General features: G+C 38.1%; 1 protein-coding gene across 1 annotated transcript in view; it reads left to right on the forward strand.

Moving 5' to 3' along the window:
• The first annotated feature begins 979 nt into the window (after positions 1-979).
• Positions 980-12863, forward strand: part of si:dkey-192p21.6 (uncharacterized protein LOC565246 homolog) — a 30224-nt gene continuing 18340 nt past the window's right edge. The window contains exons 1-6 of the mRNA XM_034682347.1: positions 980-1060; positions 2360-2481; positions 3357-3475; positions 5130-5199; positions 5304-5370; positions 9030-9106. Coding sequence (XP_034538238.1) covers positions 980-1060; positions 2360-2481; positions 3357-3475; positions 5130-5199; positions 5304-5370; positions 9030-9106 — 536 coding nt within the window. The remainder of the gene's footprint in view (positions 1061-2359; positions 2482-3356; positions 3476-5129; positions 5200-5303; positions 5371-9029; positions 9107-12863) is intronic.

Raw genomic sequence — 12863 nt, forward strand, 5'->3', positions numbered from 1 at the left:
CAAATTTTACTTCAAAATACAGAAGAAAAATAAATCCTCTGCAGTCTTTATTAATAACCATTGTATGTGATGTTTCCTGCCCACATGAAGTAAACACCAGAATACTACACCACCGTTAATGATCCCTCTGTTCAACAGGACAGCAGATATTTCAAAACAAGCTCTGCCCTTTTGCTGACTGGAGTTCATGTCAAAGGTTAATGAGCTGCTCCTGTGAGATCTAACCATTGAATTCTTCTGTCACAGCGAGCGCTTCAGGAAATGAACTAGTTAATTAAATGAGGAGAGGGAGAGGATGTGACATGCATTTTAACAGTCGACTAGATGGGGAAACAAGAATAAACACTTGGTGCTTTATTGACAAAATGCGGAGATTGAACTGGATTAATTAAGTGGATGTTTCAATTGTTTTTATTCCAGCTTATTCAAGTTTTATGAACCTACACAGTTCCTCTTCTCTTCATTCATTTTAATTTTTCACATATTTAAAGTCACTTTTGCCTCCAACCCTGCAGCGTGTGTGCTGCCCTTTGACCGCTCTTTATACCGGCGTCAGTGTTATAAAGGACAACTGTAAAAGTGTCTGTTTCCAAACAACACCATGAAGTCCAGGAGGCTGCTGCAAGCAAGTCTCACTTTATTCATCTTTGTTATAAGCAGCCATGGAGGACACTTTAAAGCAGGTGAGTAGTCTACATGATGGACAAATATAATCTTAATCTATAACATTCAAAAATATTCACCCTAGATACAGGAGCCTATGAAACAGCAGTCATTGTATTTCTAAGGATCATAATCAGATTCCTTTATCACCCACTTATAGCATATAGACATGTATTCTAGGGACAAAGTATCAATAGTATTGAACCAATGTTATGATGTTGATAATTATACATCACTCCATGTTTATATATTTATTGATTTGTGTGTGAGCTGTAAATCAGAGACGTTTTGACTTAATACAGGGACCGTTCTGAAAATGGACCAGGCTTTGTTGACGTTTCAAAACCAGCTGACAGAAGAAGTGCTGGTCTCCTACACGACAGATTACTGCTACAAGGTGAAGAAACATGGACTGACACTGCTCGTCCTTCTCTCTATCTGATTATCTGATTATCTTGGTGTCTCTGCTTGTAAAGATAGTAAAGAAGTTACTTGGCAAGGTGCATGTGCTGTTGTAAATATGGTCAGTGCTTTTCAACTTTATATAAGATGTGCATTAAGAAGGGCCTACTGAATACACAACATGAATACACAATATGTTGCCGCAAAGCAAAGAGAAAGTTCAAGGCTGATGTTCTGTTTCTCTTCATTTATCAGACATTAACATGTTCTTCTAACCCTTACTAGTTATTCTTCAATCTATTGTGATCCCAGTTACATAAAACTGCTTATGTTACAGATTGTTAATCAATCAATCTTAATTTATATAGTGTCAATTCACAATAAATGTTCTCCTCAGACTCTTTCCAAACAGAGCAGGTCTAGACCGTACTCTATGTTCTATTATTAACAAAGACCCAACATCAAGACAGGATAAGATCCAGTGCCATCTTACAGACAGGACTCAGTCTGATCTCATCTTAATCCACCATGAGCAGAGCACTTTGCAGCATTTAGCAAGTTACAGTGGCAAGGACAAACTTCCTTTAACAGGCAGAAACCTCCAGCAGGACCAGACTCATGTTCGACACACATCTGCTGAGACCGTGTTGGAGAGAGGGATAGAGGGAGATGAAGAGAGAGAGATGATAGTGTTGAGACAGATAGTAGTAGTTGTAGCAGCTGGAGTCTGGCTCGTCCACAGCAGCAGAGATCCAGAGGAACCTACGAGACAAGGGAGCTCAGGGACTCCAAAAGGTCTATGGTTAGTAACTTTAATGGGACAGGAAGAGTTAAAGTAAGAGACAGGCAGAGAGAGGAGAGAGAGGGGAAGACAGGATCCCAGAGTGTCAGTTTGAGCCTATAGCAGCATAACTAAGAGCTGGTCCAAGCCTGATCCAGCTCCAACTATAAGCTTGATCAAAAAGGAAAGTTTGAAGCCTACTCTTAAAAGTAGAGAGGATGTCTGCTTCATGGACCAGGACTGGTAGATGATTCCAAAGGAGAGGGGCCTGACAACTGAAGGTTCTACCTCCCATACTACATTGACAGAGTTTAGGTACGATGAGCAGGCCTGCATGTTGGGAGCGTAGTGTTCTAGAGGGGTAACAGGGCACTATGGGCTCTTTAAGATACGAAGGTGTCTGACCATTAAGGACAAACTTCCTTTAACAGGCAGAAACCTCCAGCAGGACCAGACTCATGTTAGACACACATCTGCTGAGACTGTGTTGTGTTGTGTGTCTTTTTCTCTCAGTGTGTGTATCAGCATATGGTCTCAGTGAAACCCAGCAACAGTAATGAATCTGCCGTCGTCAGCACAAAATTTACTTTATCACTACAAGTGGACTCACAGACCAGGAACACAACTCTTTGCAGGTAACTCATTTAAAATAAAAACATCATTTTCACCCTCAGAGGTAAAAGCATTTGTTCATTTCCTGTTTGCTTGCATTAACTCAGCCTTTGGTAATGTATTGCTTTTTTTGCAGACATTAAACAGTGTGGTGTCTTCCGATGGTTGTATCAGCAGTCTGTAGGATTATTTAGGGCTGGGGGGTAATCTTGACCTGCTTTCTGGACCTTAATGATACCCTCCCTTGCACCACCTCGCTCTGTATTGATCGGGATCCTTTTGGGGGTTAATGAGACTTGACATGCCATTATTGATTAACGAGGCTTGTTAAAGCTCAAAGCCACCTGATTTTAGGAAACCTCCTTATGGATGTTCGCTCTGGGAGACAGTTGCTTTACATGTGAATAATCAGAACTGGCAGGACTGCAGTGGCTCCCAGATGAAACATTTTCCATTAAGGGTTCATCTCAACTCTCAGTGAGATTCCCAATAGACTCAGTTAGGACAACACAAGCTTCTGGTGCTGTCTCTTGACCCCTCAAAAGGTCCAGCCCACTGTGTCCTACATCAATGCTGAGGTCTCTAACCAAACTGAACTGCCATTGATTTTCTTTTCCCCTTGAAAAAGCACTCCGAGTGATAGCTAGTATATCATCCCAACAGTGGATCAATAGAAGTGAGCAATACTGGTTTTGAGCCTCAAGCCTGACATGGGATGCACTTTTTGTTTGTGGGCACTAGGTGGTGCTCCTGAGCTTCACAGCTGTTATGGAACCATCAGAGATAGCAAGATCTTTCTACAGTAACTTAGTGGATAATTCAAAGGAGCTCCACTGACTTTGTACCTTCATAGACCTCTATGGACAGTTTGTCTCATTGCTTTGCTTTACTGATGCAGGTGGAGTCAGACATACGGAGAAGGAGGTCATTACACTGTTTGGATTCGGTCATCAGAGGCCTCCAGTAATCCAAGCTGCTCTCATACTGTGGATAAAACACCAAACAATGCACACCTGCGTAAGTGCAAGACCCGGGATCATCACATTTAAGACATAGTTTAATAGTTTCATCAAAGTGGTGAGGTTGCTTTGGTGAGAAACAGTGAAGGAACAAGCCTTTGAATCTCTACATGTCATTAAGTTGGTAAAACAGGAGAGTCTCTTGTCTCGTTTGCATCTCCTGAGCAGTATTCCTCATCCATCTCCTGGGATGAGTATTGATTAAATGAGGCATGCTTTCTTTGAAAAGGGTTCCAAAAAAGCCTTTCTGATTGTTTTGAAGGCCTGGCTCCCCGCATGGAGGATTGTGATAATACATTAGGTAGCGTGGAAGGATTACAGCGTAATGGGATTTTAAAAGCATCACTCTCCATAATGTACCCTCTACTTAGCAATATTTGAGATTATAGTGGAGATCAGGCTTTAAGGCCAAGTAGCCATTAGCTTCACAAATTGGCGATCGTACAGATTTATTTACCATGAAATAATCACAGAGCTTATGTATCGACCTGGGACCAGTTGTTATTTCATGGTACAGCATATGCAGAATTTAATTCAAATTAACCTTCACCAAGAGAAAGAGCAGTAGAGGAAGAACATTGTATCTGTGTTAGATGCACTGTGTGATCTCTCTATGTTTGTTCATTTTGTTTCCACAGTGGACAAAGCTGAGTGATCGTGATGCATATATTAATGCAACACACCTTAAAACATTATGCTTACCAAAAGTATTTTTCTTAATCTAATATTAATACCTTTCAATCAATCAATCCCAACAAATGTTCTCCTCAGACTCTTTCCAAACAGAGCAGGTCTAGACCGTACTCTATGTTCTATTATTAACAAAGACCCAACATCAAGACAGGATCAGATCCAGTCCCATCTTACAGACAGGACTCAGTCTGATCTCATCTTAATCCACCATGAGCAGAGCACTTTGCAGCATTTAGCAAGTTACAGTGGCAAGGACAAACTTCCTTTAACAGGCAGAAACCTCCAGCAGGACCAGACTCACACACATCTGCTGAGACTGTGTTGGAGAAAGGGAAAGAGGGAGGTGAAGAGAGAGAGAGAGAGATAATAGTGGTGAGACAGATAGTAGTAGTCGTAGCAGCTGGAGTCTGGAACATCCACAGAAGCAGAGATCCAGAGGAACCTACGAGACAAGGGAGCTCAGGGACTCCAGAAAGGTCTATGGTTAGTAACTTTAATGGGACAGGAAGAGTCAAAGTAAGAGATAGGCAGAGAGAGGAGAGAGAGGGAAACTGTGACAGTCCCCTATTGTCTAAGCCTATAGCAGCATAACTAAGAGCTGGTCCAAGCCTGATCCAGCTCTAACTATAAGCTTGATCAAAAAGGAAAGTTTGAAGCCTGCTCTTAAAAGTAGAGAGGGTGTCTGCTTCCTTGAGTCCTGGACCAGGACTGGTAGATGATTCCAAAGGAGAGGGGCCGGATAACGGCGATGAGCAGACCTGCATGTTGGGAGCGTAGTGTTCTAGAGGGGTAATAGGGCACTATGAGCTCTTTAAGATACAAAGGTGTCTGACCATTAGGAGCTTTGTAAGTCAGAAGAAGGATTTTTTAATTCTAGTCTAGATTTTATGGGGAGCCGACATTAGCCTGTTGCACATTTGTTAACAAGCTGTACATTTGTTAATGTGTTCTTGTTGTAGCTCTCCTGGTGGCTGCTCTTGTACTGGCAATAATAGCCCTATTATTCGCCGGGGCCCCCTACATCTACAGGTACTCTATGTTTTTATTTCATTATCCACAATGAAAACACCAAACTGCACTGATTACTTTTCCATCATAACCCTGAAGATTAATACTTGCTCTCTAATTTACAGAAGGGGTTGTACATCAAAATGTGTTAAGACCATTTGCTGCCAAGACCCACAGTACCCATTGGATAATGTGAGTAATAACATTCTTCATCATTGCGTTAATAAATTCAGTATAAAAAAAGAGAATAAATTGGTTTCTACGATTCAGATCAATCATAAAAAGCCAAATTAATTTAACTTTGAAATAAGCTTTCAAGTCCAAGCTTCATCAGCGTTTAAAAGTTCTCAGTTTGTTCAGGATGAAAGAGGGTGAAACTTGTGCTACTGTTCATCATTGATGTGTGGAGATTGAAACCTTTATATACCTTTGTATGGTGTCATGTTTGTTAAAAAAAATCATATTTTTTATTTTGTCTTGTATGTATGAAATACTTATTTAATTAAATTGTATCTATTAAATTAATTAATTGGTTTGTTTGTATATGTATGTATTACATTATTTTTTATGTTTTATTTATTTATTACTTTATTTATTATTTTATTTATCTTTCTATTTGTGTTTTTATTTATTTGGCATATTTATTTATTTTATTTATTCATTTATTCATCTATTAGTTCCTTTATTTATTGTCGTATTTATTTTATTTTAATTTTGTATTTATATATGTATTTATTAATATATTGACTTATTTATGTATTTGTTAACTTATTTGATTTAATTTAATTTTACTTATTTATTAATTTGTTTATTTGTTAATTTCTGTATTAGATTACTTATTTAATTTTTATCTTTAATTAATTAATTAGTTAACTTATTTATTTGTTTATTTATCTATTTATTTATGTGTTTATTCATTTATTTTGCATATATATTTATTTAATTTAATTAATGTATTTGTTTCTTTATTTGTAACTTATATATTTATTTTTTTCCTGTAAACTAACTAATTACCTTATTTCTTTATGTGTTTATTCATTCATTGTGAGCAGCAGTCCGCCTTGTTGTGATCCAATCATTTCCTCTCATAGTTTTCTCTGACTATCTTTAGAGTTGTGTACCAGAGTAGCTCTGAGACTTGGGTCATCAAGCCGTTTGGGAGACAGTAATGGAATGATTGATATAAATGTTAGCAGAGCCAATTGTACAGAAGACTCACGTGGAAGCAGCAGAGCCTTGTATCAGTCCATTAATCTTGCTGTGTGGCAGGAGTTGCTGCGTATTTTTGGTGAGCATGAATGGCCCCTCTCAGTGTTTCCAGCAACATGTCTTTGTCTTCCATATGCTGTCTGGATGGCATGCAGATCCATCATAACGTATTAGTCCTGGTGTCTTCCTGATCTGGCTCTTTAAACTCTTGTACAGAGGCCAGTGAGTCAGGCTAATCCAACTGAGAGGGCAGCAGGCCAGAGTCGTTTCTCTGCTGCGTTCACAGAGGAAAGGAAGTGTAGGCGCCACTACAGCACAGCACATAAGTTGACCCAGGCAGATAGAGGCTCAACATCATTCAGAGGCATTTGACCCATGCAGCTTGTTTTGTCAACGTTTTTTATTCTTAGAAAAAATTATAGAACATTTTTCAAACAAGTTTTTATTTCACTTAATGGTTGATGCTAGTGTTCCCTTTTGTTTAAATCCTTTCCTCTGTTTCAACCTGTGCTGAACATAGAGTGCAAACTATTATGTCAACGCTGTAATGGAGATAACTGTCATCATAACACAATCATTATTAGTCACTTCCTTATCAAAGTGGCGGTGATGATTAGCACTTTTATCATTTCTGCTTATTAGCAGTAAGATTTTAGATAAGATATAATTTCATCAACTTATGTTGTCTGATCTGATGTGATCTTGTCTAAAATGTAATCTTACTGCTAATGCACAGAAATTATAAAAGTGATTATCATTGCCACTTTGATATGCAAGAATTTCAATCAACTTTGGGCAACTGCGAGAGGTATAAAGAGGTAAAAAAAAAAAAAAAAAAAACAATCATACTGATAACCAGTGACACAAGCTAAACACTGTTCAGTAAGAGCATTGGGTTACCCAAAACAAGGCTTTTTACATAGGCTGATGCCCTTTGCTGTCAACAAGCTAGCAAACCCTTAACCTTAAAGCTCTCAGAATAAACAAAGAGACAAAGACTGTAGCTGTAAATAAACAGGAAAAGCCCCCGTTTGGTGCTTGATCCCTAAAAAGAAGTTTAGGATTTGGTTGTATTGATTGAAGATAGCTTCTCAAAGTGACCATTATAACACAATACTACAAAATACATACTGGACTGGGCTGGAATAAACAGAGATTTAGATGGATTAAAGTATGATTAACAACTTCATTCTTCTAGATGTTGGTCAGTCTGTTATTTAATGTCATAAAGAAGCCAATAGAAAATTAAATTGAATAAACCGTGATCTTTTCTGAAACCTTGTGAAGAACTCTTGGTGCTCCAACCTTACTACACTAACCAGCTAACAGTGATTCCTTTTTGGTTCCATAGAAATTGCCCTCATGTAAAACAGACAGAGCTTTGCAAGTCTTCATAGAAATCGTCCTGCTTTGCAAAGAAACCCAAACCTGTAAAGCCTACATGCTGTTTTTTAAGGCAGTGCATTCACTATCATACTCTTTGTCAGTGTTATAAGGAGTTTGTCGCAGCCCAATACCTTCAGAGGACAAGCGGGTCACTTATTACAAACTATTTTCCACCAAAATTGATAGTCAGCTAAATTAAATGTGGCCACATATCTTCTGAATGTTCAGATACACTGTGATATGTTTCGGACAGAGAAGTCAGAGGAAAGTTGTCTTTGTTTTTGACCTGACTCTGTCCCAGAAGCACAAACTTGCAACACATTTCCACCTCATGGTAACATGGAGTCCAGATTTCTGCTGATGTCTCTTTGATGTTTAGTATTTTCATTTTTGGCAATTTATAACAGTAATGAATGCACGTAGCTGACTCTACGAAAGCTGGAGGATATTCAGCATTAGTTAACTTTGTGAAAGAAAGTTCTGTAAACCTCCATTAATGACAACAACAGTGCTCCCAATAGACCCTAGAATTGTTTTCCTATTCTTCACTACTATTCTACTATTGTTATTTTTTGCCCATTAACAAGCACGGGCCAACAAATTGTTGTTTTTTTCTATAATGGGAAAGTTAACACGGGCCTCTCTGATTATGTGAGGTCACTTCCTGTTAATTGAATAAGTTAACACAGACTGGCCGACCGTTTCGCTCAGTGGACGGATGATTGGACGGGTGGAATGGCTGGACATTTACATGTAACTGATCAAGTGCTCAGAGTAAAGACAAACAGAGGATGTTAGGTCCTTTAGATTCCTGTACATATATGGTTGATTACGACACACAAAGGAAGACAACTTAGGTGGCTCCCAGCATCTTACAAACGGTCCACCTTGAACATTACAATCATTTTTAAACCGAACATGTATTTTATTTATATCTACAATGGTTACAGGGTGAACTACTCATGTTTTGTGCAAGGTTCTGCTGGTGTACAAATATGTTATCTTTTTTACAAAGCAAAAACTTTCAATGTTAAGTTTCACAGATTGGCTCAACTCCCCCCCTTCCTTCAACATTCCGTCTGCATGTTAATAAAAATGATCTTAGTTACATGAACAAGTACAAATTGAAGGAAGTTTAAAACTGATGAGTGATTTCACTGATGTGTCTACTTCTCATATCCATAATATTTAGTGGGACTACTGAAAGCCAAAGTTCTAACTTTGTGTCTTTGTCTATCTCCTGATTGTCTCCACAGGTTGAAGCTTTGGACGCTGAGCACAACACTTCTAATGCTAAACCAAAACGTCTGTGCTCTCTGGACACTTTCCGAGGGTATGTACAGCATCAACAACTACACAGTTAATAAGTCTGTCACCACGTGTGGCTCCGTCACATGTTAATTCTTTTAGAGCAGTCTGAGGCATGATTAAGATCTACAGCCCCAACATAATAAATCATTACAGGGGTTAGAGTCGGGCTACCCACTCCCTCAGGCTTTTGTTATCAGGCAGTATAGCTTTGGGCATGATTTCTGATATCAGTGCACCGTGGGTTTGGAACAGTGCCTTTCTATGGGACAAGACTGATGTGTTTGATTGAATCTGGGCTCCCTGCTACCCTTAATTGTGGCCGAGGGGTAGACACAAAGCATGCCTCACTGGAAACAGGATGCTGATGTGGCTTTGACCTCCCCCTAACCAAATAATTGATGTAATAATACCTTCAACATATCAGCACACATCCACACAGCCATAGATCTCCTGCCAGAATGGAAAGCGAGATGTAGCAGTGGCACAAAGGCAGCATCCAGGAGATGATTGGCATCTTCCTTTTGGATAAATAGCCATTTGAAACCAGTGTGGATTCAAAACATGACGTAATCCTATGTGATTAAGGGAAATAAATTGTTATGTAGACGTCATCTTCAGCAGAAAATGCTAAAGTTTAAGGATAGCATGCATTTCAGATGAGTTTTCGTTTTTTGTCAGTCATATTAATAATAAAATAATAATGATAATAATAATAATAATAATAATAATAATAATAATAATAATAATAATAATAATAATAATAATAATGATAATAATAATTGCAACAATAAATATTAACTACAAATATTAAAAATGTTAATATATATTTATATATATTTAGAATATGATAAAATATGATACAAAATATAAGATATATACTGTATGTCTATATATATATATATATATATATGTATATATATATATACATACAGTATAAGAAGAAGAAGAAGAAGAAGAAGAAGAAGAAGAAGAAGAAGAGTAACGATGATAATAAAAAACATACATCAAAAATAATGGTCATAATAATAATACAGAAACAACAATGATAATAATAATAGTAATAATTATAATAATAACAATAACACACATAAAATAATAAAGTTCATAATAATACAATAATAATAATGAAAACAATAATACAGACAATAATTAGAATAATAACATCAAACGTATAATACTACTACTACTACTACTACTAATAATAATAATAATAAAATTAATAATAATAATAATAATATGATGATGATGATGATGATGATGATGATGATGATGATGATGATAATGATGATAATAATGATAGTAATAATAATCATCATCATCATCATGATAATGTTCATCATAATTATCATTGTAATAATAATCATAAATCAGTATTCATGATGCACTTTACTTTTGAAACAAAACTCAAATGCTACAATTATAAAACCATAAAGTCAGATAAACAACAACAGAGGTGATTAACATGTTAAAAAAAAGACATGGGGTTGATGATTCAGGAAATAAAATGTCACTCTTAGATTACGGATACTTGCTGTACATTGATGTCCTCAACGGTTAAACTAGGAAATCTCACACTAAATCAATCTATGACTCAGCAGTCATGATCAATGCGGCCTGTGCCTCCTCCGTCCTGTGGTTTATGATCCATACTCCTGATATGTAACAACTTTCTCGAGACCAGACGCATCAGTCATCTGCTATAAATGCTGAGACATTTCTGACGGCATATTGCTTTTCCTCTGGGCTGAAAGGTTTTTCTGATCATTGCTCAGGCTCCACTGACATGATATACAGGGAACACTCAGCTTTTGTTGTGCATTAATTTTTCTAAAAGCATTCGGATTTTAATCTTGAGCCACAATGCTAAAAGCCTGTCACCAGTTTCCTTACAGCTGAAAATCTCACCTTAGTAGTGCCTGACCACTGAGTGAACAACCATTACAGCAAGACAACTGACTGGATTGTGGATTTCCTTTAGCACTAACTCGTCCCATTCTCTTTCACATCGCTCTGAATTTTGGCCACAATAAAGAACCTTGGCGTGTCTGCTGCTGCAGTCGTTATTCACCATGACTGGAAACTCTGCCTGCTCAGTGACTGTTTGAGAGTTACTCTCCTGTGGTGATTCAACTTTTGCATCATCTTCTATTGATTCGTTTTTAACAAAAAAAAACAACATCTTATTGTTAAGCACTTATACTTCCCTTTAATCCTAATTAGTAGTGCAGCCTGTGTTTGTTTTTGTAATGTAGTCTGCCTAATGGTGCTTACATAAACAATAAAACACCAAGGTTGGTTTAATATCAAATCAATGGGCCAATAAGAGACCACGTAAGCCCCTATGATTCAATGATCTTCACCAGGTCTCATCTGGCTACTGACTTAACCTCTGTCTTTGTGACTATGGCAACTAATGGACGTGTTCCTCAAAATTAGTAAGGGTTAGTGTGCGTAGATGTGTGTGTGTGTGTGTGTGTGTGTGTGTGTGTGTGTGTGTGTGTGTGTGTGTGTGTGTGTGTGTGTGTGTGTGTGTGTGTGAGAGAGAGAGAGAGAGAGGGAGGGAGGGAGGGAGAGAGAGGGGAGAGCAGAGAGACAGGGGCAGCAGGGTTTACTCTACTTAAAAGCCCTTTGAGATGATAGTGTCCGATTAAATCTTGTATCAGCAGGTTTGGGCTAAAGGAGAAGTAATGGCTCTGGTGCACCTCTTAATTGAGTCTTGGCAGAAAAACAAGAGGAAGCACAGGGTACAGTGCACCTTATCAGACTGTCTTCTTCCTGAATGTTGTCCCAATCGACTCATGACTCCTATAGACACTTCAACGTTATACATTTCATTGTTTTTTTATTCAATAAAACGTGATTATAAAAGCATAAATTGAAGTATTTGGGATTGTGAAACAAACCTCTGCATGCTAGCATTACACTGTGTAATGGTCCCTGCCCATTTCCTGACATGCAAAGCAAACACCCCTTTTCCTCCAGTGTCCGATCCAGAGGAGCACTCGATCACATGCGCCGTAGTATTTCATCAGCCTTGGCCGCGGCTAAAGCATAAAGTGTATCATATATTAGATGCAAAGTCTTGAGTCAGCACTCCTGCTCGAGGAGATCCAGAGGACAAGTGTTCATTTACAGAGTGATTCATAAAGCTAAGATTGCATTACCTTGCATTTGGAGTGTGACAGAGCAAAATGTCCCTCTTTGGGCGTCTTTAAATCTCACTGAGAACTTAATCTTGGGCCATATTTGTTAAATTTGGTGAGAAAACACTGAAAACATTTGATCATGAATTTAGTTTATTGTAAGAGCTAAAGCAGCTGAAAAACAGTTCACCATTTCCTCTAATGTCTCAGTATTCACCCTTCTCAGTAATAATTCAACTTGTTGTGTTGCTCAGTGTTTTACATGGCACTCGTAAGCGAGAACACATTACCCCCATCCTCGCCTCCCTCCACTGGCTCCCTGTTCATTTTAGGATTTAAGATTTTATTGTTTGTTTTTAAATCTTTAAATGGAGTAGATCCACAGTATGTTTCCAACCTCCTGCAAAGCTACACTCCCATAAGGTCTTTGAGGTCTACTGGTCAGCAGCTTCTTGTGGTCCCTAAGGCCAGGCTGATAACCAGGGGTGGCTATGCCTTCTCAGCAGTGGCCCCCAAACTGTGGAACGAGCTGCTCCCCTGTTAGATTGTCACCGACTTTTAAATCCTGTCTTAAAAGGTATTTTAACTCCTTGGCTTCCAGCATGAGAGTTGTGTGGTCTCTGTCTCTGTCTGTTA

The sequence above is a fragment of the Notolabrus celidotus genome, chromosome 4 (assembly GCF_009762535.1).
Source record: "Notolabrus celidotus isolate fNotCel1 chromosome 4, fNotCel1.pri, whole genome shotgun sequence".
Taxonomy (NCBI): Eukaryota; Metazoa; Chordata; class Actinopteri; order Labriformes; family Labridae; genus Notolabrus; species Notolabrus celidotus.